The sequence below is a fragment of the Microcaecilia unicolor genome, chromosome 14, assembly GCF_901765095.1.
Source record: "Microcaecilia unicolor chromosome 14, aMicUni1.1, whole genome shotgun sequence".
In the NCBI taxonomy this organism is placed as follows: domain Eukaryota; kingdom Metazoa; phylum Chordata; class Amphibia; order Gymnophiona; family Siphonopidae; genus Microcaecilia; species Microcaecilia unicolor.
In genome coordinates, this window is record NC_044044.1 from 46,308,794 (window position 1) to 46,334,083 (window position 25,290).

At 46.2% G+C, this 25,290-nt stretch overlaps 1 protein-coding gene across 1 annotated transcript in view; it reads right to left on the minus strand.

Moving 5' to 3' along the window:
- LOC115458398 (probable 39S ribosomal protein L24, mitochondrial) overlaps window positions 1-19,024 on the minus strand; it is a 116,392-nt gene extending 97,368 nt beyond the window's left edge. Inside the window, exons 1-2 of the mRNA XM_030188338.1 lie at window positions 18,918-19,024; window positions 8,889-9,073 (exon numbers count right to left, since the gene is read on the minus strand). Of these exons, the coding sequence (XP_030044198.1) occupies window positions 8,889-9,071 (183 nt within the window). The 5' untranslated portion in view covers window positions 9,072-9,073; window positions 18,918-19,024. The remainder of the gene's footprint in view (window positions 1-8,888; window positions 9,074-18,917) is intronic.
- Window positions 19,025-25,290: the final 6,266 nt, after the last annotated feature.

The window sequence follows — 25,290 nt, forward strand, 5'->3', positions numbered from 1 at the left end:
GCTTGTCATGGAAATTCTCGGCCATAGTAGAAAGTGAAGGGAGGAATGGAGGTGGGAGGCATTTGAGGAGGGAGTTCAATGTGGCAAAGAGATGGAGAGGCTTGGATGCAAGAGTTTAACAAGTGTCAGAGCAGACTGGAAGGTCAGCAAGGATTTGAAATGGAAGTAGTCAGCATGGACACAAGTTTTTAGCCAAAGGCTAAACACAGGAATGTAGGTAGCATACCCTGGAGGTTAGCCAAGGCTGGGGTTTTGTATGCCTTACAGAACAGGGCAAGGGAGGAGAGAGAATGTCCAGAACAGATGAAAAATTGTATTATAGGAAGAGACAACTCATTGACAGACTTGGATGAGATTGAGGGGGATTAAATATGAAACATCATGATGATCAGAGAGAGAGAACTGAGATGGAGAAATGAGAGAGTGCAGCACAGCTAAAGATTGAATGAGGATGTTAAAGCGAGAAACTTACAGGCATAAGGGTCAGCGTGGTCATGAACATGAATGTTAAAGTTCCTGAGAAAGAAGGAAAGCCAGGAGTCGAAATTGGCAAGAAAGGGACATCGGGGAGTCAATAAATGACCACTACCTGGAGAAGCAGATGGGAGGGACCTACAGGAAAGTGAGACTAGCAGCTCAACACCACCACAATGAAGTGAGATGTGTGGAGTAAAGATAAGCCCCACGACAGAGGGGCAGAAACGAAGCAGGGCAAGTCTCAGAGCATGCATCTACAACCTAACTATGTCCATAACATGTTTCTCTATATTTGTGTCTAGGTCAACAGATAATTGTCGGAGATGATGTTCCCTGGTCACCTGTTCCCCTAATTAAAGTGACAATGGCTTCGCTCAGTACACCACCGTAGACGCTGACTGCATTTTTTGAATAACTACAGCTCTGAGACTGACCGGTGCTGTGTACACTGATGGAGCTGTAAATAATCTGCCTTCTGCTGTAGGCTTGTGGAGAGCGGTCAGGCCTATCTGTTCCAAAATTACTGAATGCCACCCAAGGAAAATTAGAGGGAGGTCCTTCGCGAGATGACCCTTTTGGCTTCCAATGACTGGGATTACTTTGTTTTGCCAATAATTATGTTCCTGTTATTTTATACCTAAATCTGTTGTAAATTATTTGGCAATGCACACTGCAATTACAAAAATAACCTCGACACAAAGTGACTGCTTCAGCTTCTACAGATCTAGCTCAGTGTTATACTAGGAGAAAATGGAGCGTATTATTTAGGGGGAGGGGGAGGAGGCGGCTGGTTATCTGTGGGTCTAAGTAAGGAGCGACACAGGCCTTCCTACTGCAGCACGCAGGTGAACCATCAGTTGCTGGTATGTATGTAGGTACATAGACCATTATATGTATCACAGAAATTACCACAAAAATCAAATCTGGATTAGATCTGGGCCAATAATTTCAAATTGAAACTAAACAGAGAAAAAATAAATTTCTAATACTAACAAATCCTCACCATCCAGTACAAATCATTTTGTCGCTGATAACATAATCTACCCTTTAGAAACCACCATGAAAATTCTAGGTGTAATAACTGATAATCGTTTGAACCTCAGATACTTAAAATAGTGTCCGTTACCTTCAATTCACTATGGAAACTAAAAATACTGAGACCATACTTTCCAAGCTCAATTTTTAGATCCGTAACTCAATCACTAGTACTATCTTTAATGCTGCGTTCGGCACCTAACCCTTACCGTTAGTGAATCCAGACTGCCCCAATTTGACTGCCCCTATCGGACCGACCGTTCACTTGTCTATTAGATTGTAAGCTCTTTGAGCAGGGACTGTCTCTCTCTTTGTTAAATTGTACAGCGCTGCGTAACCCTAGTAGCGCTCTAGAAATGTTAAGTAGTAGTATCTAAATTTGACTACTGTAATGCCATTTATGCAAGATTAAAAATGTCACTACTGACACTGCAAAGTGACCCCTTTATTGTTAAAGTTACACTGGCTTCCAATAAACGCAAGTATACTTGTTAATTCTACTATATTATTCTCATTGCACTGTACTATCATGAACTTTGAATGTATATTTAATGTAATGTAATCTGAACTTGTCAGTTTAATGTGAGCCACACTTGCTCTGGATAACGTGGGATACAATCATCATAAATAAATACTCTGAAACACACTAGTTTCTTTCTTTGTATTTCCCCCCACTCCCCTGCCAGTTCCTCCACCATCAGCCTATGATCACTACTACTACTGAACATGTACACCCTGGAGGAAAGGAGGAACAGGGGTGATATGATACAGACGGTCAAATATTTGAAAGGTATTAATCTGCAAACGAACCTTTTCCGGAGAGGGGAAGGAGGTAGAACGAGAGGACATGAAATGAGATTGAAGGGGGGCAGACTCAGGAAAGATGTCAGGAAGTATTTTTTCACAGAGAGGGTGGTGGATGCTTGGAATGCCCTCCCGCAGGAGGTGGTGGAGATGAAAACGGTAACAGAATTCAAATGTGCGTGGGATAAACAAAGAATCCTGTTCAGAAGGAAGGGATCCTCAGAAGCTTAGCCGAAATTGGGTGGTGGAGCCGGTGGGGGGAAGGGGGGTTGGTGGTGGGGAGGCAAAGATAGTGCTGGGCAGACTTATACGGTCTGTGCCCTGAAAAGGACAGGTACAAATCAAGGTAAGGTATACACATGAGTTTATCTTGTTGGGCAGACTGGATGGACCATGCGGGTCTTTTTCTGCCGTCATCTACTATGTTACCATTCCCTCTCCCTCCACCATCAGCCCATCCCCAACCCTCTCTCTCCCTTTAAGAGCCCATCTCCACCACTCTCCCTTCTTCCACAATCAGCCAATCTTCCCCCAATCTCACTCTCTCCATCTCCCTCCATCCATCCATCAGAGGGAAAAGTACAAAATTTCCCCTTTACCTCATTCTTAAACCCTTTCACCCTTGCTCAGGGGTTGTCAGCATGGAAAAAGCAAGAGAAGAACTGAGGTGGAGAATGAGAGAGCACTTAGAGAAGAGAAGGCAGATGGCCCCAGAGTAGGGCAGATGGGAAGTGTGTGTGTTTTGGTGGGGTTCTCCAGTAAACCTTTTTGGGGGGCAATGGGGGTGTTTTATCAGCGTTTATTGGTTAAAACCTCAAACAACACATCACCTTTCCTGCTCGGGGATGATGCCATCCACTCTCTGGAACAAGGGTTTAGGGATTATCCTGCCAGTCCGTGTCGACACCCTGACCTTCTCACCCTCCTCTGTGTAGCGCCATTCCACCTCTGTGGGCTTCCTGGGTTGAACAGAAATTCCCACAATCTTTCAGTTTGCTTTCAAATTTCCAGGACATTCACTTGAACAGCTAGATGAACACTAGAATGGGGATGTGCAGCCAAGTTTCAGTTTCCACCCCGAGACCAAGGAGGGGCACAAAATGCTTTTGCATTACAGACAGTGCTTAAGATATTTACACAACAATTTTCAGAGCTATTAGCCTACAGCTGGGGTAATGCATGGCATGCTAATAATTGCTTCAGGACTTTTGATTTGTTAAATATTTTGAATTGTCCTTTGTTGTTTTATTTGTTTTTAGATTGTGTATGCAGTTATGCAATCAGCTGAGAATGATGGATCAAGTACAATAAAACATTTTTAAATAACTAAATAATAAAAAAATATTTATGGTCATATTCAAAAAGCACTCAGATAGATGTTTGGCACTCAGGGCATACGGAAAATAGGCACATGTCTGGGGCCCAAATGATTAGGAAAGGCCCTACCAAATGTGCTAATGGCTCCATGGAAGAATTAACCTGAGCGACTGGGAGGGGGGGACGACAGACGGACCAGACTAACCCTTCACAGAAGTCTGTCTATCCTCCCCCACCTCGTGGCAGCAGAAGTCGGGAAGCAACGTTTCTTACCTGCAGTCAGAACCATGCAGAGCGCCCCCCCCCCCCAAAAAAAAAAATTTGTAAGCGCTTTAAAATGCACTTATATTATGAAGGCAAGGAGGGCCCATCATGCTTGTTTGCCTAGGGTTAATCCCTGCCTTTTTGGCACCGTGCCAAACATTGTAAGCGCTTTAGCGCCTATAATTGGAATTTACACACGTGTCTTTAAAAGACGTAAATTTCCATGCAGATCCGGAAAGGGGGAGGGGCACGGGTGGTTCTAGATTTCGTGCACAGTTTTCGGAGGATCTGGGCCTAATTCAGGCAACGGGGCTTTTTACACCAGGGTTCAATTGCTGGGATCCCGGCGCCAAGCACTAGTCTATAACAGCCCCCAGCTTGGAGCGGAATAGCACTTAGCAGCAGGGGCGTAGCCAGACTTCAGCGGGAGGGGGGGTCCAGAGCCTGAGGTGAGGGGGCACATTTTAGCCCCTCCTCCGCCTACCTTTGCTGGCGGGTCCCCCCTGCCGACGACCCTCTTGACCCCCCCTCCTGCCGTCGCCTACCTTTGCAATAACCTTTATAGAATAAGGCCCATAACAATCATTTTGAAAAAATATAAAACTCAGTGGTCCAAACTGTCCCATCTGGTTTGTCTCGCAAAAAAGACAAAGTTAGAAGATGCAACCACAGATATGCAAGGAGACCAAGAGGCCCTTTTGCTACAGGGTGTTAAGCATTTGACATGTGAGAAAATGCTTACAGCAAAACAGGTTAAAGCATTTTGAGGTAATATCCTCCTTTTCCACGTCATAGGCGGAGAACGGGCGCTGAAGCTTTACCAGCTAGCATGTTCACATTAGCTCACACTAGATGGGTAGCGCTGAGTTAAAATGGCTGCCCTTAGTGCCTTCCGAACAGGAAGCCCTAAATGTTCTCACATTCATTTTTTGCAGGTCCCATGCCCTAATGGAAAGATTAGCATGGGACCTGCAAAAAAATTAAAAATGAAAAAAAACCCTAAATGCTGCTGCGTTGAATCTGGGACTAGCGTGCAGGACACGCCAGAATCTAATACCCTTTAGTATAAGGGACCCAACGTGACTTCCATAAGGTACTAAATTCATGTCTCAGGATTGCTCCAGAATCACGTCTCTGTGTATTTCACCGCCAGAGTTTTGCCTGCAGTGATCTTGCCTCAGCTACACCCTCTTGTATTTTCAATTAAGAAACAGCAGCAACTGGCTGTCACATACAGCAAGCTGTGTCCCTAGTACCCAAGCCCTGGGCACCGTTACACACAGAAGAACCAAAAATGTACCTGTCTGCAGGGTCAACCAGTGAAATCTGGTTCAGAAGCAGTGGAGCCTCGCTGGCAATGTACGTCCCTCGATAGTCCCCTACTTTACCGATGTAACGGTAGTGCTGGATGAAAAGACAGTTTCACACTAACATTAAAAGATTTACATGCGCCAAAAAAACATTAAAAAGGTAAAGCAAGATAAGGAAACCACATTTTCAGACTAATGTGCCCCTAAAGAAATCTCTCTTCCTTTGCCCCCCCCCCCCCCCCACTGGTTTTTATGAGGCTGGAGGAGGCAAAATTTGAAGACTGGTCCCTCTCTATATGAGCTGCAGTCTCCCTTTCCACCACTGCTACAGAAACAACAGAGAGAAAATCCCGCAGTCCACTATGATCAAATCCTCCATTATTCCCCCCCTCCCCCTCAATATGTTTTCCTCATTTAAAAGACACTCTTTTACTAAAACGTTGAAGCAAGGTTGGACCATCTTGGCATGCCTGAGATGTGTTCTGGTAGCTATGAGACTGCAACAGAAGAATCCACAAATACAAATTCCACAATGCCCTGGGATAGGTCAAAACACCAGGAGTAGCCAAAGTTTCCCTCTGATAGCCATGCGGGTGCCTTTGTATTCCTTTCGTGTCCCCAGTCACATGCTGCAACCCAGGCACACCCTTCTATACAGGAGAACTACACAAACGGTCTGATTTCTCAAGCCGTAGGGGCAGAACCGACAAATTGAACCCATACTTGGCAAATAGCAGTGAGCGGCTCCGCTTCACGCTCTCCTTACCGTATTTAAGCCTCCCAGAACGACCCAGTTGCGGGCTTCGATAATCTGGACAATCTTCCTTGCTTTCCCTTGTCTTTCCCAATCAGGATTTCTACCTGAAAAAAACAACAAGAGGTCAAATGTCACTGCAGAATCAGTGATGCCAAGTCCATGCTGAGGGAACCGCTTGTGTCAATCAGCCCTGCGCAGGCATAAAACACTTTGACCTGTACAGAGCCAATATCGGGGCAAATCACCTGAAGAAACGTTTTTAGGGGTTTTTTGACATAATAGCCTTACATGGGCCTCACTGTTCTACGACTATAAATGTGCTGCTAGGTGAATGACATACAATAATCACAGGAAAGAAGGAACATATTCAATAACTACATAAGTAATGCCACACTGGGAAAAGACCAAGGGTCCATCGAGCCCAGCATCCTGTCCACGACAGCGGCCAATCCAGGCCAAGGGCTCCTGGCGAGCTTCCCAAACGTACAAACATTCTATACATGTTATTCCTGTATATTCAAAGAGAGAGAGAGAGACAGAGAATGACGCAGCCTGTTACAGATGTACTTATCGGCAAAATATGCAATTGCTGTGTTCTAGAAGCAGCTTACTAGACCTTGTCTAAAGGATGCAAAAGACTTACAGTTAGACGAAAACACTGCTATGATTCTAAAGCTGAAGAATGGGCATTAGAATATAATGCAACAAAACAAAACAAAAAAAAAGAGAAAATAGTTACAAAAAGGGAAGGAACAAGGCAGGAAGGTAACAAACAGGGATGAGATGAAAGGCGCTACAGATCACTAATTAGCTAAATCAATCACTGTAGGGAAAGAGGAGTGGCCTAGTGGTTAGGGTGGTGGACTCTGGTCCTGGGGAACTGAGTTCGATTCCCGCTTCAAGCACAGGCAGCTCCTTGTGACTCTGGGCAAGTCACTTAACCCTCCATTGCCCCATGTAAGCTGCATTGAGCCTGCCATGAGTGGGAAAGCGCGGGATACAAATGTAAAAAAATAAAATAGATACTATTGGAGATTCTACATGGAATGTTGCTATTCCACTAGAAGACTGCGCAGGCTTCTGTTTTTGCGAGTCTGACGTCCTGCAGGACATCGGACTCACAGAAGCAGAAGCCTGCGCGGCCACATTGGTGATCTGCAAGGGCCGACTTCTACATGGAATGTTGCTAGTGGAATAGCAACATTCCATGTAGAATCTCAAATAGTAGCAACAGTGGAGGAGTGGCCTAGTGGTTAGGGTGGTGGACTTTGGTCCTGAGGAACTGAGTTTGAATCCCGCTTCAGGCACAGGCAGCTCCTTGTGACTCTGGGCAAGTCACTTAACCCTCCATTGCCCCATGTAAGCCGCATTGAGCCTGCCATGAGTGGGAAAGCGCGGGGTGCAAATGTAACAAAACAAAACAATATAATTCCAACTGAAAGGTAAAAAGCAATTTTATTAGTCAGACTCAACACATCCGCATTTTGGCGCAGGGGCAGCAGTCTTTAAAAAAACAGTATCCTTGGTAATGCAAATACCAAAAGAGTAAAATATATCAACAGTGTAATGCCAAAGAATACTACATAACACCTGGCGACTACTATTTCTATCCTTGGGATCTCTGATCTTTTTCTGAGGGTCCTCTAGATCAGCGCTTCTCAACCCAGTCCCATCAGGTTTTCAGGATATCCACAATGAATATGCATGAGTCATACCAAGGAGGCAGTGCATGCAAATCACAACACTAGTTGCTCCTTGTGAGCTCAATAGACTAAAATGGAACAAATATCCCAGGAACTGCCGAGAGTTAAAACAGCTGTTTATCGCAAAATAAACACTGTCCACAGACTGAACAGCCTATTCAGTCTGCTCATATATATTGCAGTCTGAATAGGCCATTTTAGCTGTAATCCACTGTCATTCACTATCCTATATAATAAAAGGCACCTCCAACATTCTGAAGCTGACTGCATGGCTGAGGCATTCCTGCTCTCTGTATCCATCTCCTGAATTGACATCACGTACTTCCGGGTTCGTCACAAGCAGAAGTGACCAACCACACGAGGTTTCTCGGCTTCAGAATGTTGGAGGTGCATTCTATTAAATAGGATTGGTCAGTTCCTTTCCTATATAATAAAAGGCACCTCCAACATTCTGAAGCTGACTGCATGGCTGAGGCATTCCTGCTCTCTGTATCCATCTCCTGAATTGACATCACGTACTTCCGGGTTCATCACAAGCAGAAGCGACCAACCACACGAGGTTTCTCAGCTTCAGAATGTTGGAGGTGCATTCTATTAAATAGGATTGGTCAGTTCCTTGAAGCACAGCCAGAGCTCAGCGTCCTGCACAGTAACGCTCAGACACCAGACAGAGAAGGGGGCCTGACACCAGAGGGGGGGGGGGGGGGGGGAGGTATCTCTGTCACACACACACTCCTCTCTCACATACTCTCTCACAGTCAATGTCTTTCTATCTCTCACTCTCACACACTCTATGTCTCACACTGTATCACATTCACTCTCTCTGTGTCACACAGTCACTCACACACTCTCTTGGTCTCATACACTCAGTCTCACAGAGTCTGTGTCTCACACACACTCTCTGACTCTCTTGCACACACTGTATCTGTGTGAAACACACTCTCTCTCACACACTGTCTCTCACATACACACTTGTACACACTCTCTCTCACAGACACACTCGCACCCAGACTCACTCTCTCTCTCTCACACACACATTCACTCTCTCTCTCTCACACACAGTCACTCTCACATACACACTCCAAGGAAAACCTTGCTAGCGCCCGTTTCATTTGTGTCAGAAACGGGCCTTTTTTACTAGTATTACAATGTTTCCAGTGATCATGAGATTTCTGGCACGCGTGGTAGCTCACGTGCCCCTGCTATTCCTGCACCACTCACTGTATCGCCACGAAACACCTTCCAGTCATCCTCGCTTAGGGGCTCCACAAACACTTTTCTGCGTTTAATCCCAGGTGGATTTCTCTTCTTAGCTGCCGTGGTCCAGGGCCGGTTCATGCCATAACGATAATCAGGAGGCAGCTTGGGCTTAGCTGTCATGGCAAGAAGCATGGTAAGACGCATGACTGCAACAGAAAATGATAAATTGCCATCTGTACTGATGTTCTAGCGTTTCAATATCCTCCATCCCTCAACCCCATGGGTCAACCACCCTTTGCTAGGGTAAAGTAGGGTGAGGTTCTTGTTCAGATTCTTAGAACTACTGTCCAGAAAACTACCTGTTTTATAAAGGTATCATTGGCACCCATGTGCTTTTGAAATCAGCTGTCAGAACTATCCTTAATAGCACTCAGATTCTGTCATATAGATTGATACCTGCTCCAAAGAAGGTGTAAATCTGTGTGTACTCATGAGGATTTATTTACCGCCTAGAGTATGGCATAGTATAAACATAGTATAAAACATTTTAATAGACAGCATAAGGTGTAAATAAAGATAGAACATGTGGAGGGGCATAATCGAACAGCGCCAGCCAAATAAATAGCTGGCCGGCGCCATAAGTGGGCGGGGCCAACGGTATTATCGAAAAAGATGGCCGGCCATCTTTTCCTTCGATAATAAGGTTGGCGCCGGCTACATCTCAACATTTAGGTCAAATGTTGAGATCACCGGGTTTAGAGATGGCCAGCTTCGGTTGTCGGCCATAATGGAAACCGGGCCCAGCCATCTCAAACCCGGCAAAATGGAAGCCTTTTGGTCATGGGAAGAGCCAGCATTTGTAGTGCACTGGCCCCCCTGACATGCCAGGACACCAACCGGGCACCCTAGGGCACAAATTGCTCCCAGGTGCATACCTCCCTTACCTTGGGTACTGAGCCCCCCAAAACCCACTACCCACAACTCTATACCACTACCATAGCCCTAAGGGGTGAAGGGTACAGTGGGTTTTGGGAGGTTTTGGAGGGCTCAACATTTACCACCACAAATGGGGGGGGGGGGGGGGGGGGATGGGCCTGGGTCCACCTGCCTGAAGTGCACTGCACCCACTAAATACTGCTCCAGGGCCCTCCATACTGCTGTCAGGGAGCTGGGTATGACATTTCAGGCATTGTTTTGGGTGGGAGGGGGTTAGTGACCACTGGGGGAGTAAGGGGAGGTGATCCCCGATTCCCTCCAGTGGTCATCTGGTCAACTGACACACTTTTTTGACACTTGGTCCTAAAAATAAATGGACCAAGTGCAGCCATCGAAACGCTCATCCAAGCCGGCCATCTTTTTCCATTATCGGGGGCAGCCGGCCATCTTGTAACCCCGCCCCACCCCATCCCGCCTTCTGTACCCTGCCTTGAGGTTTGGCCGGCTCCACAACGGAAAGCAGTTGGCGCCAGCCAAAATCGGCTTTCGATAACGATTTGGCCAGGTTCAGGAGATCGCCGGCCATCTCCCGATTTGTGTCGGAAGATGGCCGGCGATCTTTTTCGAAAATAAGCTAGATAGACAGATAAGATAGAGTAAGAAAATAAGGAACTAGCAAATGAGATTAAAAAAGAAGCTCAAACATGATCTTGGCTAGGGTAAGAGTGGGTGAACATGTCCTGCTATAGTATGTGCAGCTTGTATGTGTGAGAGAGAGAGAGAGAGACTAGCAAGTTAGTAACTTCCATTAAAGGGGCCTGGTTGAAGAGCCAAAATTCACTTGCTTCCTGAAGTAGAGATAGTCTTGTGTTAAGCGGAGCATTTCAGGGAGTGCATTCCAGAGTGTGGGGGCTACTCCAGAGAATGCTCTCTTGCAGGTATCACATTGTGTGATGTCATTTGGAGATGGTGTGGTTACGAGATAACCTATGGGCAGCAAATAGCTGAAAAAATGTCACTGAACGCTATTCTATGTTTAAATGTGTTTATTAAAAGACAAAATAGTACAGTTTGTAGGGCTATAGTCAAAATACATTTTAAGAATATTAACTACAAAACATACAATTAATAGCCTCCAACAGTTTCGCCAGTTTTCTCTTTACTTTGAATCTCCCTTTTCCCCCCATCTTCCCCCTCCCCTCCCTCCCGTCCCTCCCGTCTCTAAAGAGCAATTATGGATACGGAGGCAAAGAGTCACTATCTAGCTTAGCCTCTTATGGAGCTATCACACACAAAACTTATGTCTGATTTACAAAACCTGCCAGTGCTGCCAAATCAGGCCATGTCGGTTAGCTTCCAGAGGTCATTTCCTTTTAAAATTCTTAATCTCTAGGGCTTCGAGGATTCTAGACAAGCACCTCATTAATTTTTACTTTTTCTCTTACATCATTTCCCTCTGTTACCACGCCATGGAAAACACCTCCATTCAACCTTTAAGAATTCAAAATCCTACTTCTAGCCACCTCTGTTAATGAGTCCCAAAAAGGGGCCCATGTTTGGCAGAAAGACTCTCCTCTGGGTGAGGCCAGGTCGCCCACCGCTCTTCGTTCCAAAGAGCACAAAAAAATCATTCTCGCTCGCCATTGAGACAGGGTTGGTGAGTCTGGCGTTATCCATAATTGCAAGATAACCTTCTTACCCAGTAAAACCGTTTTTTTAAGAAACGGGCGCAACCCTATAGGTGGTCTTTGTACCAAGTGAAATTTATGGAATAGTAGCTGAGGCTTTTTCCGCCATGTAACCCTCCACATTTCCGACACATGACAACACACTTGCGCCCAAAATCTGGCTATTCGGGGACAAGCCCAGAACATGTGGCCCAGCCCCGCTGGAGAGTGACCACACTTCTTACATCTATCTTCCTGACCTACATGCGCCCTCCATGCTCTATGTGGAGAAAAAAACATTCGAGACAGGAATTTATAGGCCGTTTCTTGCAGCGCCACGCTTTCAGAGATTTTGGTTAAGTCCAGAAAGCATGCCTTCAAGTGATCAGATTTAACGTTGCACTGGTAGGTCTTTATTTCCATTGCATTGCCAATTGTTCGTAATCAATCTCACCTAATTGCTCACGTAGTTTCCGAAATGGTAATATTTTAAAGGGACAGACCCTTGAGCATCCAAAGCTAAAGAGACATCAGTCGGCTCCATATTTGGGGACTCAAATGTGCGGGTGGAATAGATCGTAAATAATGTCTTAGTTGGAAGGAGGCAAAAAAATCTTTTCTAAGTATACCAAATTCTCTGTCTAATTCTTCAGTAGTTTTTAAATACCCTCTTCTGAGTATAAGTGATGTATATAGCTAATCCCCCGTGTTTCCCATTCTAGGAAAAGTTTAGCCGAGCTCCCCGGGGAAGTGGTTGGTTGCCTCTTATCGGCAATAGTGGAGTGCAAGTTGTAGAAAAAACAAATTTACGGCCCAGCCAACGCCAGGTTTGTCTTAATGGAGACACCACTGATGTGAAATACGGGGTGTATTTACTGCCCCTGGCGTAGCATGTAGCCATGCACTAAAATGTCGGGGGGAGAACACCATGGTCTCTATACTAGTACACGAAAAGAAACTAGTGCCACCGAAACCAATCAGAGAGGGGCGCATATACTAGCCACAGAGAATAACCTTTAGATTAAGAGTCCCAATCCCCCCCTTAGCTCTAGAGAGATATAATTTAGAAACTGGTAACCTTGGTCTCTTCCCCTGCCATAAATATTTGGTCATTACCCTCGTCACCGTCTGATACTCCTTATGTTTAAGAAACAAAGGAAGCACTTGCAATACATAAACCATTTTGGGACCAGAATCATGTTATAGAGGGCTATCCGCCCCATCAAGGATAGGGGTAAAGTCGTCCATGTTGCAAGTCTGTCTAGTTTTCAGTTTAAGGGGTTCTATGTTTTGGCTATAAAGGGTGTTCAGATCGGCTGTCAGCCAGTATGCCAAGATATTTCAATTATCCTCTGCCCATGTTAATGGAACTGCCCCCTCCCAGGTCGAACGTATCCGTGTCTGGACTGGCAGAGCCATAGACTTACTCACTATTCAGGGCAAGGCCCGAGTAGAAGCCAACTCCTCCAGAATTCCAAATAAATACAGGAGAGAGGATTGGGTTTGTTATAGTTACTAATATATCATCTGCAAAGCTAAAGTTTTGAGCTCCCGCGAGTGTAATTTAATCCCCTGTACATCTGGGTCCCTTTGAATAGTGCATAACAATGGTTCAAGGTATAAACAAAAATAAGAGTGGTGAGAGGGGGCAACCCTGTCTCGTGCCACATGCTATTGTAAAGGGGTTTGATTTCATACCATTAATCAATAATGACGCTTTTGGATTAGTGTATAGCGTTACAATAGCATTAAATATCCACCCTCGGAGGCCAATATAATCAAGGACAGAAAAAAAGGTAATCCCATACTCACCTTGTCAAAGCCTTTTCGGCATCTAAGCTAACTAGCAGCAAAGGTTCGTTCTTGGTAAGACTCTGTGCAATGGCTAAACAGGCCTTCCTGACATTGTGACAAGGGTGTCTACCCCGCACACAACCCCACTTGACCCTCTCCCACTAATTTGGTATTAGAGGGGATAAGCGTTCCGAGATGATCTTCGCTAAGATCTTTAAATCAACATTTATAAGAGATATAGGTCTATATGAACCTGGATTTTCTGGTGGTTTGCCCTCTTTGGAATTAGGGTTATCAAGGCTTCATTAGACTCTCGCCTAAATCCCCCACATTCAATGGACTCCTCAAAAAAATCAAGAAGCGGGCCACCACTTGTGGAAAAGCAATTGATAGTACTCAGCACCCAAATCCATCCGGACCCGGAGCTGACCCATGTTTTAATGATTTCACTACTCTTTGCAGCTCCTTGGCCCTGATAGGCATATTAATTGTTCTAGCACTTCAGGGTTCAGACGTGGCATTCCAGAGTCTGCCAAGTAATCTGTTATGGACGGACCGAGTGGCGCCTCCGGGGCTTTGTATAGGTTTTGCATAATATTGTTCCAATAATCTGACTACTTCCTCTGGGTTGTTTATTTGTCTACCCTCTGCATCTCGAAGTGTTGGTATAAACCTATTTCCCCCCCAGGTCTTATTAAGGCGGGCCAACAATTTCCCAGATTTATTACCAGTTTTGTGGAAAGAGAAAGATCTATAAAAAAATTGTTTCTTTGTTCTCTCATGGATCATTGTATTAAGGGCTGCCAGAGAGGCCAGCATAACCTCCTGGACTCTTTCGAGGGGCGTGCTATGTGTGCCCGTTTCGCTGCTTGATACGCTACTTCCAATTGTTTCACTCCCTTTGCCAATCTCTTTGAACGAGCACACATATAAGCGATTATATCCCCACGAATCACTGCTTTGGAGGTCTCCCAGAACAATCTAGCTTCCCCCGCATGGCCCCATTCGTGTCAAGGAAATAAGACCATCTTTGTTTCAAGTAATCTGGAAGTCCGCGTCCTCTGCCAGATATCCGGAACCTCCAAACTTGATGACGTAAACTAGTTGCTCCCACTTCCAGTTCAATCCAAATCATTGCATGATCTGAGATTTCCATTACTCCTATCTCTGCACATGGTACTTGAGGAAAACAAGACTGAGGATATTAATATATAGTCTATTCTCGACCATGAGCTATGTGCTCTGGATAAATGCGTATAGTCTTTAGATGTAGGGTGGGTTAACCTCCATGGGTCTATAAGATCTAAAGCGGTACTCAAATACCCAATCCTTTACCCCCTCCCAACATTGAGCTTGTTTGCGGTCCAGAGCGGTCTTGGAGCCCATCCATGACTTGATTAAAGTCTCCTGCCACTATCCATGGGGTATGACCATATTGGATTCCTAGCCGAACCAGGGTGTTGGAAAAAGGAATGGTCATATACATTTGGGCCATAAACATTAAGTAGGAAAACTTCTTGTCCCATTATGTTTAGCTGTAAAAGTATATATCTGCCCTCTCTATCTTTACAAATTAACTTTGATGTGCATTGCATATTTTTATGAATTAAAATTGCCACCCCTCCTTTTTTGCTGCCCGAAGATGCAAAATAACATTCTCCCACCCAACGTTGTCTAAGCTTTTGGTGCTCAACGTCCGTTAATTTAGTTTCCTGAAGGCATGCTATTCCAGCTTTGTGGCGCTGCAACGCTGTCAAAATCTTTGTGCGTTTTACTGGGGAGGAGATACCCGATACATTCCATGAAATCAATCGGGGGGTTGGTGGCCTAGCCATCCTTTAAGTAAACTTGGTAACATAAATTAGACAATTTCCATATTCTTAGAGCTCCCGGGTGCCCAGCCCCCACCCAGCAGCCTAGTTTGTGTAACAGAGGTGGCCTACAGTCATTTCCCAGTAACTTCCCATTCCTATCCGCCTCAGCATTGCAGCAGGTTTCACCCAAGCTTTGTACTTTTCCAGGTCCTTGCTGTAAAGATACATTTGCTCCAATCGACAGGACTCCATAATCCAACTAAACAGTATCTAGTTTTGTGCTTCTCCCTTCCCCCCTCCCCCCCCCCCCCCCCCACCATGCAAATCTTATCTCAATTCTACCCTGCTCTCCCATGACATCCCTACCCTCCCCCCTTAGACCTACCCTCTTCCCTACTCTATTCCCCATTTAGTCGCACCTGGGCCTACGTCACCAGACGCAACCTAAATTAGCCGCGTCCGGTGAGGGGTCAATAGGTGCCAGCAAAGCCTCGTTCTCCGTCATTTTTATTAATATCAACAAATTTCTGAACTTCCCTCCACCCCAAACAACCGGGTTATACATCTCTCATAAAGCTTAGAGCACTTGCGAGCCAAATGACTCTAGTTCACTTATCATCGTTCCAGTCTTAGGATTGGCTCTCCAGCATCTGGGTGCCGCCAGTTTTACATCTTGCGTCCATTCTTCTTAACAACTGGGCCACTCGAACCCACAAACCAAGTGATCAACAAAATTCCAAACAGCCAACCTGTCAATCTCGATAATTGTAATCCAACAGGTGTTTTAATCACCTCCAGCCTTTCATGATGATCTCTCAGTAAAGCTGTTTTAATCAGTCTGCTGGCCCTGCTACCTGCTTATTCAGCCATTCCACGGCTACTTCTGGTTTATTAAAGGCTTTCCAGACTCCATTATCCATGATTTTTAAAGTCGCTGGGTATTGTAACATAAATCTGTGTTTCTTCTCCACCAGACTCGTGCAAACTGTCGAAAACGCCCGCCGCTGCATTGACAAGGCCGCGGAGTAATCCTGGAAAACACGGATGACTGCGCCATCATACTTAGTGGAGTCTCTGCATCCTTTATATGCCCGCAAAACGGCTGCTTTTTGTGAATAGTCGTGAAACTTTGCTATGATCACCCTAGGGCGCTGTTCTCTTGCTGGTCTAGGTCCCACGCGGTGGGCCCGCTCAAGACGTATTTGCCTCCCCTCTCCTGCTTCGGGAAAGTTCGCTTGCAACCAAGTTTCAAGAGTAGTTTTCAAATTGGCTTCTGATAAGGATTCCGCAAAGCCCACAAAGCGGAGGTTGTCTCGTCTAGATCTATTCTCCAAGTCCTCGATTCTCTCTGTATAATCTTGTATCAGGCGGGACAATCGTTCTAGTTCACCCGAACTTCCTGGTGCCCCTCCTCCACCTCTGCCAACCGGGCTTCCAGCTCACCCGTGCGCCGCGAGAGTTCCGAGGTCACCAGCCGTTATGCCTGCTATTTGTGTCGATAACTGATCAAATTGTGGGGCTAATGCCCGCACAACTGCCTCCGTAAGCTCCGGTATGAGCGTCTCACCATTCTGGCTGGAAGGAGAATGTGCCGGCGAAACCGGCGCCATGTTGGATTCGACAGCTCTTGTTTTGTCTTCCTTTTTCTTTCCACTTTTCGCCGTTTGAGCCATCAGAGATCTCGTAATATACTTGTCCATATATTAAGAAAGCTGTTTTGCGCAGTTGGGGGAGATTTTTCAAGGGCGGGGATCGCCAGTTAAGTTGCTTTTTGAACGAGGCTTTGAGCAGCTAGAGTAGAGCACGTCTTCTGCCGCTCACTGCATCACGTGACCCCCCTGAACGCTATTCTATAATGGGCATTCCAGACTGGGTGCACATAGTGCTGGTATCTACGCTCAACATTGGGCATGAGGAGTTACACCAACTGAGTCCAGTTATAAATCCAAGCGTATTAGGACTAGGGGGGCATACAATGAAGCTACAAAGTAGTATATTTAAAACAAATCGGATAAAAGTTTTCTTCACTCACCATGTAATTAAACTCTAGAATTCATTGCCAGAGAAGGTAGTAAAAGCAGTTAGTTTAACTGGGTTTAAAAATGGTTTGGATGGCTTCCTAAAGGAAAAATGGGAGAAAATCCACTGCTTATTTCTAAATAAACAACCTAAAATGTATTGTACTTTTAGGGCTCTTGCCTGGTACTTGTGACCTTGATTGGCCGCTGACCCCCCAGAACATGATTCTGTGCACCTACATGTCAGTACAGTCCATATAAATAGACATTTAGTTTATTCACACAAAAGCAGCTTTCATCAACTGCCAAATGTGGCTGCAACACAATCACGGGAAAACCCCATAGGGACAGCTGATTTATGTTTAGGTTGGGGTATCAGTTACAGGCCAACATCCATCCACAAATAACCTCTGATTTTAAGTCCGCCAGGGTCGTTATGCTCATATTAGCCCTCTCAAGTCACTTCACTGGCTTCCTATCCGTTTCCGCATACAGTTCAAACTCCTCTTATTGACCTATAAGTGCCTTCACTCTGCAGCTCCTCAGTACTTCTCCACTCTCATCTCTCCCTACACTCCTCCCCGGGAACTCCGCTCACTGGGTAAATCTCTCTTATCTGCACCCTTCTCCTCCACTGCTAAATCCAGACTCCGTTCCTTTTATCTTGCTGCACCATATGCCTGGAATAGACTTCCTGAGCCAGTACGTCAAGCTCCATCTCTGGCCATCTTCAAATCTAAGCTAAAAGCCCACCTTTTTGATGCTGCTTTTAACTCCTAACCCTTACTCACTTGTTCAGAAGCCTTATTTTATCATCCTAACTTTAATATTCCCTTATTTGTCCTGTTTGTCTGTCCTAATTAGATTGTAAGCTCTCCTCTGTCGAGCAGGGACTCTCTTTTCATGTTCTGGTGTACAGCGCTGCGTACGTCTAGTAGCGCTATAGAAATGATAGTAATAGGAAGGAAAGGCCTATCGAGTGTGGGATAAATATGACAAGGCAGGTTGGATCAACAACCAACAGTTCTGCAGCCATCACTGCCAAAAGCCTACAAGAGCCAGCTTTCAGCAAGTGGTAGGAGCGTTCAAATAGTAACATAGCAGATGACAGCAGAAAAAGACCTGCACGGCCCATCTAGTCTGCCCAACAAGATAAACTCATATGTGCTACTTCTTGTGTATACCTTACCTTGATTTGTATGTGCCATTTTCAGGACACAGACCGTAGAAGTGTTGCCCAGAACTAGCCCCGCCACCCAAACACCAGCCCTGCCTCCCAATCTCGGCTAAGCTTCTGAGGATCCTATCAATGGGGCAAGGCGTCCCATAGCTAAAAGTGTCACGTCATGTAGATGCAGTGCGTTTTTTCTAGCAAAAAAGGTTCCGGTATTCAAATGCTAGGCCACCCTTTAGGGGTGGGGTAATCACTGAGGAACTCACCCCACAATAGCCAGGCCCCTTGCAACCATTCACAGAATCTATGACAAGGCAGAGTGGGTCTGTAGAACCTGAGCTCTTTCATTAAAACTCGGGGGTCTATGGGTCAATTTTAGCAGATAATGGAAAAGGTGCCGGTACTCAGTACCCCCGAGTACCCCCTCAAAAAAAAGCCCTGTGTAGATGTACAGGGCATGCTGTGCCCAGCCTGGAGGAAATGGGGGAACTAGTGCAGACTAGATGGACCGCGCAGGTCTTTTTCTGCCGTCATCTACTAGGTTACTATGTATTTGTTTGCCCAGACTGGTGCAAAGTGAGCTGAACGCGCGTTCCGGTACCGCTCCCTCAACCTCCCTCCCGGTGAAGCCACCCACAACTCCGCACCTTTCTCTCTTCTCCGGTCGCTATCCCGTCCCTTATAAGCTAGCGTCCTCCTCCTGCTGGCTTCTGCCTTGCCGGAAACAGGAAGTTGCGTCAGAGGAGAGCGAGACAGCCGCCGGCGGCCGCGCGACTCGTCGCGAGCGCCGTCGAGGTGCTGGTGGGCGGCGCGCCGCTCTCCTGTCTTCACTTGCGAACCGCACGGGGGTGGGGCTTGAGGGAAATGGGGTTCTCCAAAACGTCCCGCCCCTTCAATAATTCGGCGCAGTCTCAGTTGCTCCCTCTGCCCGCGGGCTGATACACACACTCGCATACGGACCAGCATGAGGTCACCTGATTATCACATGCATGGTGCACTATGTGGACTTTTGTCAATTGACTCCATTTTTTAATGGATTATACCAGAGACCCCCCCCCCCCCCATATCAAGTTCAAATTGGTAACATAGTAGATGACGGCAGAAAAAGACCTGCACGGTCCATCCAGTCTGCCCAACAAGATAACTCATATTTCCTGCTTTTTGTGTATACCCTACTTTGATTTGTACCTGTGCCATGGTAGTCTAGTGACCTCGGGCAGCAAAGAGCCCCCTCTTCCCTGCCCGGCGCACCTGGTGTGTGGTGGTCATTAATTGAAAGGTCAATTGACTCCATTTTTAATGGATTATATCAGAGAGCCCCCCTCCCCCATTTCAAGTTCAAGTTGGTGTGTGGTCATCAATTGACTCATTTGGGGGGGAGGGTTGGATTACTCTATCAAGTTCAAATTGGTGTGTGGTCATTAATTAAAAGGTCAATTGACTCATTTTGGGGGGGGGGGGGTGGATTACTCCAACTTCAAGTTGGTGTGTGCTCATCAATTGACTCATTTTTTTTTTGGGGGGGGGGGTGGATTACCCCATCAAGTTAAGTGTGTGGTCATCAATTGACTTTTTTTTTGGGGGGTGGGGTTGGATTACTCCAAATTCAAGTTAGTGTATGGTCATTCATTAAAAAGGTCAATTGACTCATTTTGGGGGGGGGGGTGGATTACCCCATCAAGTTAGTGTGTGGTCATCAATAGACTCATTTTTTTTTTTGGGGGGGGGGGGTTTTGGATTACCCCATCAAGTTCAAGTTAGTGTGTGGTCATAACTCAGGGCTACTGTATCACTTTCAAGACAGAGGCTTTTCCCCAGATGCCAGTCTGAACCAAGGACTAGACCTCCCTGTCTGTCCTCTCCCAGAGGTGTGGTTCCCTTCACCCATCTCCAGCCTCTTGTCTCCACAGGTCTGCCCTCTGTCAGCTGGTTTTGTTCCTCACTACTCCCACCCCCCATGATCACAACAGTAAAACATAACATTCAGGTATGGGATCCCCGCCCCGCTGAAACCACCCCCAACGGATCTGTCACCCTGTTAAACCCTCCCTGCCTGTCCCCATAAGGGGAACTTGATATACCACCTTTCTGAGGTTTTTGCAACTACTTTCAAAGTGGTTTACATATATTCAGTACTTATTTTGTACCAGGGGGCAATGGAGGGTTAAGGGACAATGGAGGGTTAAGTGACTTGCCCAGAGTCACAAGGAGCTGGGAATTGAACTCAGTTCCCCAGGATCAAAGCCCACTGCACTAACCACTAGGCTACTCCTAGGGGAACTCACTCAGGGTGACAGTCATGTGTATTTAATGTCCATATCAAAGACCAGGAAACAGGCTGTAGATTTTGGGACAATCCTGGTTTTAAACTTACATCCCATTGAAATCAGAAGACCCATAATGGAACAGGATGGGTGGCCAGAAATCCAGGACTGGCCCAAAATCTACAGCCTGGAACTGGGTCAGTGGCATAGCCACAGGTGAGACTGCCCACCCAAAATTCTCATGCCCGTTATTGGTTGGTAGGGATCCCCAAGTCCCACCAGCTGCAGGGGTCCTCCGGAGACAAGAGCAGCTCCCTTTCCCACTTGCTTCAGCAGGTGGCACTGTCTGCTTACTGCCATTGGGCTAGCCTCCCCCTTCCTCACATGCTATTTTCACACCTCTGCAGCTGGTGGGATTTGGGGATCCCCACCAAACAACAACAAGGGCATGAGAATTTGCACAAGGGGGGGGGGGGAATGTGGAGACTACGTGCCCACCTGTTTGCCCAGTGGCCCATCCGAAATTTGAGGTCTGGCTATGCCTCTGAACTGGATAACTTGCAATCTCTGCATCAGATATCTTCTGCTAAAGTGTGTGTCAATGCCATGCATCTCTTCCAGCCCATCTTCCCTGTCTGTTGTGTGCTTAGGTAGCGAGGCAGAGTGTAAAAAGGAAGATGGGGGCCTCGTCCCAGAGCTTTGCATTAAAGAACTTGTTCTGCACATGTAGTTTTACAAAACCCAGGTGTTTTTTTTTTTTGTAAAAAGTTTAGGTGGTGGAAGTTGTAAGAACCCATGTGATAAATTTTTGAAGTGGCTGATACCCTCTATATGTAGCTGCTAAAACCATGCAAACCCATTTTCACATTACACAGCCCCCTTCATCCTAGCTGGTTGATGGGTTCAAACCACACTTGCCGCAATTAGGAACTTGACAAAGACAAGCACAAAAGTTACAAGGACACCAAAACTCGAGGGATTTGGGACCATCGGTGTAGTTGTCTTTAATCAGGGTTTCCGCATTCACTTCACACGGGCACATGGTGGTTTCGGTTGTGTGCTGACAGCAAGCAGGAGCTTCTTGGTGTTCACATGATGGACCCAGACATCAGGAGCACAGGACACCTCTTAGCAGATTCTAGGGGGGGGGGGGGGCGAATGGAGGCTGGAAAGAGAAAATGTTAAATTGAGATGAGAGAGGAAAGAGGCTTTAAGCAAAAATCCCCCAAGAACAAGGCATGTCAACAGGGCTCTCTTGCCTCGGTCTCCCCCCACCCCCCTTTCAGTCCAGGGGATTGGGGGAGGAGTGAGTGTTGCTGTATTCCCCTGCTGCCTATGGAGAACCCCCGTTACATTTTGAGAGGATTGAGAACTAGGTACCTTATGCAGCAGCGCGGCGGCGCCTTCGTCGCCTCCTCTTAACTCCGCTGGACCCGCCTCTAGACCGATGGCTCTGGCTTCTGCCCCTGCCTCTTCGCCTCCCTGTGCTCCCATCCTGCTTCTTGCTGCGACGGCGGCGTCGGCGGCGAGTCACGAGCTGACTACTGCTATTGCTTTTGCTTCTGGCCAGACTTTTGCTTCTGCTCCTGCTTCGTTTCCTGCTCTTGCCCCGGCTTCTGCTCCGTCTGCCACCCATTTTCTAAGTACTTGTTGCTTCCCAAGACAGAAACCATCTGGAACCCTGTCTTTCTGAGTAAAGTTGACTCCTGCAGCTGCCTCTTATACCTTAACACCAATTATTAGGTATCTGTGATGTCCCCTTTATTCAGTCATGAAAGTGTTGACTATATTTGGGTATAAGGAAATGCTTACTAGCAGGTATCTTTGCTGCAGCTACTGCATGTTACGATATGGTTATTTCAGAACCACATTTTTTCTGAAGGGTATCAGTCCAGAACTGATACTTCCTCCCATTACCTGCCTAGAATCCGGCCTAGTTTTCTGTACAGAGCCTACAAGGCCTACGGCTAGGGCAGCCTCCCACGCTTCTCCCAATCAACATGTATAGCCAGGGCCGGTCTTAGCAAGTGCGGGGCCCTGTGCAGACCAATTTGGTGGGGGTCCCGTCCTAGCCCCGCCCTAGCTCCACCCCATTGATAAGATTATTCCATTTTTAGAACATTTTTTATTTATGAAATTTCAAATAAAGACAAATGAAGCTCAACTTGTACAAAAAAACTGATTGAAATAATAAGCCCAATGCTATCATGAACCCCCCCTCCCCAGAAATTCAGTTCAAGTCCACTACAATTAGTAATTCCAAATCTCATAACAAAGGAGAATAAAGGAAAAATACTAAGAAAAGATCCAGTACTTTGAAATTCCCCTATTTTTTAAATTAAAAAGGTTCCTTGGAAATGGATTTTATATGTGCTCTTTTCCTCTCCTAAGCTGAACATGCTTAGAGAAATGCCCCTCTTTCTTGAGGCTACAATGCTATTTGCTTTGGAAACTCAAATTCTCCTAAATACACATGATCTGGCCAGCTTAGCAAGATAAGTACCTTTAGATGGACATTTTTTAGTCTGCCCACTTGGGATTCTTTAGGTTTTCAATAACTTTGGGCAAATTAACAGTAAAGTCTGACACTACTAGCCCTCTCCACTTGTGGGGACAGGGGCAAGTGAAACGCTGGGGTGAGCCGTCACTGCAACTCTCTGTCGGGAGCCGGGGCCGTCGCGCTGGCGCTGCAACTGTCTGTCGGGGCCGTCGGTGCAACTCTCGGGGTCCGGGGAGGCAGGAGGCTGCTGACGGCAGGCTCAGTGGGGGGTTGGTACCGTGCCGCAACGTGGCGGGAGCGGAGCGGCCAAGCGGGATCATGATGCGGTCGTCCGAGCGGGGGTCGGTCGGAGTGAGGCAGAGTTGCGGTGCGCCACGCGGGGCCCCCCTAAGTGCGGGGTCCTATGCGGCCGCCTTGGTCGCCTCTGCCTAAGACCGGCCCTGTGTATAGCTGTGTGTACAGCTGTGCACCCCACTAAAGGAAGCGGAATTTTGAATTTTAATTTTTTTATTGAGTTTTCAAAGCATAAAACAATGCACTTTACATGTCAGGTTTAAGAACAATTATAGCAAGAACTTCTCCTACATCCTAGTTTGTGTTGACAGGTTAGTTTTTTTTTTTTTTTTTTTTGCGGTTTGTACATGCCAGACTGTTGTAACCACCTGTTCGCCTTTTATGGTTTAAATAAAGATTTAAGTCAAACTCTGTTATATGTTTATAATAATCTGCTTATATGGCGAACCTGTGCTCTCTGGCTGTTTTGTGATTTTGGTGATTCCCTGGACAGACAACTATATGATAGCTTTATGAATAGGATCCACAATGAATACACATTCATTGTCACCTGCTGGCAGATGGGACTGTATTTTAAAAAAAGTGATTAAGGAATCAGCTTTGAGGCTTCTTTAGACTCAACCCATCTCTCGTTCACCACAGGACATGATCCTGGTAGACTTTTTGCCTCTTTGCCTCTTATCACCAAGGCCATGGTAGGCTCCAGATACTTTTTCAATGGTCCACACCTTCAGAGGGGGAGGGAACTAGCTTGAATGATGTTTCTGCTATGGCAGCATCCATTCTCTTGAATAAAAATGTGGACATTGCCAGGAACAGACCTTGACTGTGCCCTCAAGAGAGGTTTCTTTTCACAACCAGCAGCAAAGTGGTTTACAGCCATTTCCAAGTTAAAACAGCTATGGAGATTACAGCAAATATATGGAGGAGCTGGGAAGAGAGGGAGGAGGGGGTCAAAGCTACAACTTTGAAGCCTGGTTAGGCCAGAAGGGCCTATATGTTAGGGGAAGGAGGATGCATGCTAAATACTTGAAGATCTGAAACATCAGCACTCACCGCCCCCCCCCCCCCTTTTGTGGTTTCTATGGCTATTGATTGCCCCTTACTGGTGATTTGTTTTAGATTTGGACTGTAGATGTAACTTCTGTACTTCTTTTTCAAACTTAGGGTGAGTGACTTTAAACGTAGAGTAAGTAGTTACCTAATGGGACATAAGAACGTGAGAACAGCCATACTGGGTCAGACCAAGTGGTCCATCTAGCCCAGTATCCTGTTTCCAACAGTGCCAATCCAGGTTACCTGGCAGAAACCCAAATAATAGCAACGTCCCATGCTACCAATCCCAGGGCAAGCAGTGGCTTCCCCATGTCGGTCTCAATAGCAGACTATGGACTTTTCCTCCAGGAACTTGTCCAAAACTTTGTTTAAATCGAGATACGCTAACCAGTGTTACTGCATCCTCCAGCAAAGAGTTCCAGAGCTTAACTGTTCATTGAGTTTAAACAAATATTTCCTCCTATTTATTTTAAAATTGTTTCCATGTAACTTCATTGACTGTCCCCTAGTCTTTGTACTTTTTGAATGAGTGAAAAATCGATTCATAGGCCTCAGTCATATCCTCCCTCAGCCGTCTCCTTTCCAAGCTCAAGAGCCCTAACCTCTTTACCTTTTCTCATATGAGAGAAGTTCAATCCCCTTTATCAATTTGGTCCCTTTTCTTTGAATCTCTTCTAATTCTGCTATATCTTTTTTGACATACGACCACCAGAACTGAACGGAGGGGGGAGGGAGCGGCGGCAAGGAGGGTGCAGTCGCACCATGGAGCGACAGAGGCACTATAATAATTTCAGTTTTATTCACCATCCCTTTCCTAATAATTCCTAGCATCCTGTTTGCTTTTTTGGCCACCACCGCACACTGGGCAGAAGATTTCAGCGTATTGTCTACAACAACACCTAGATC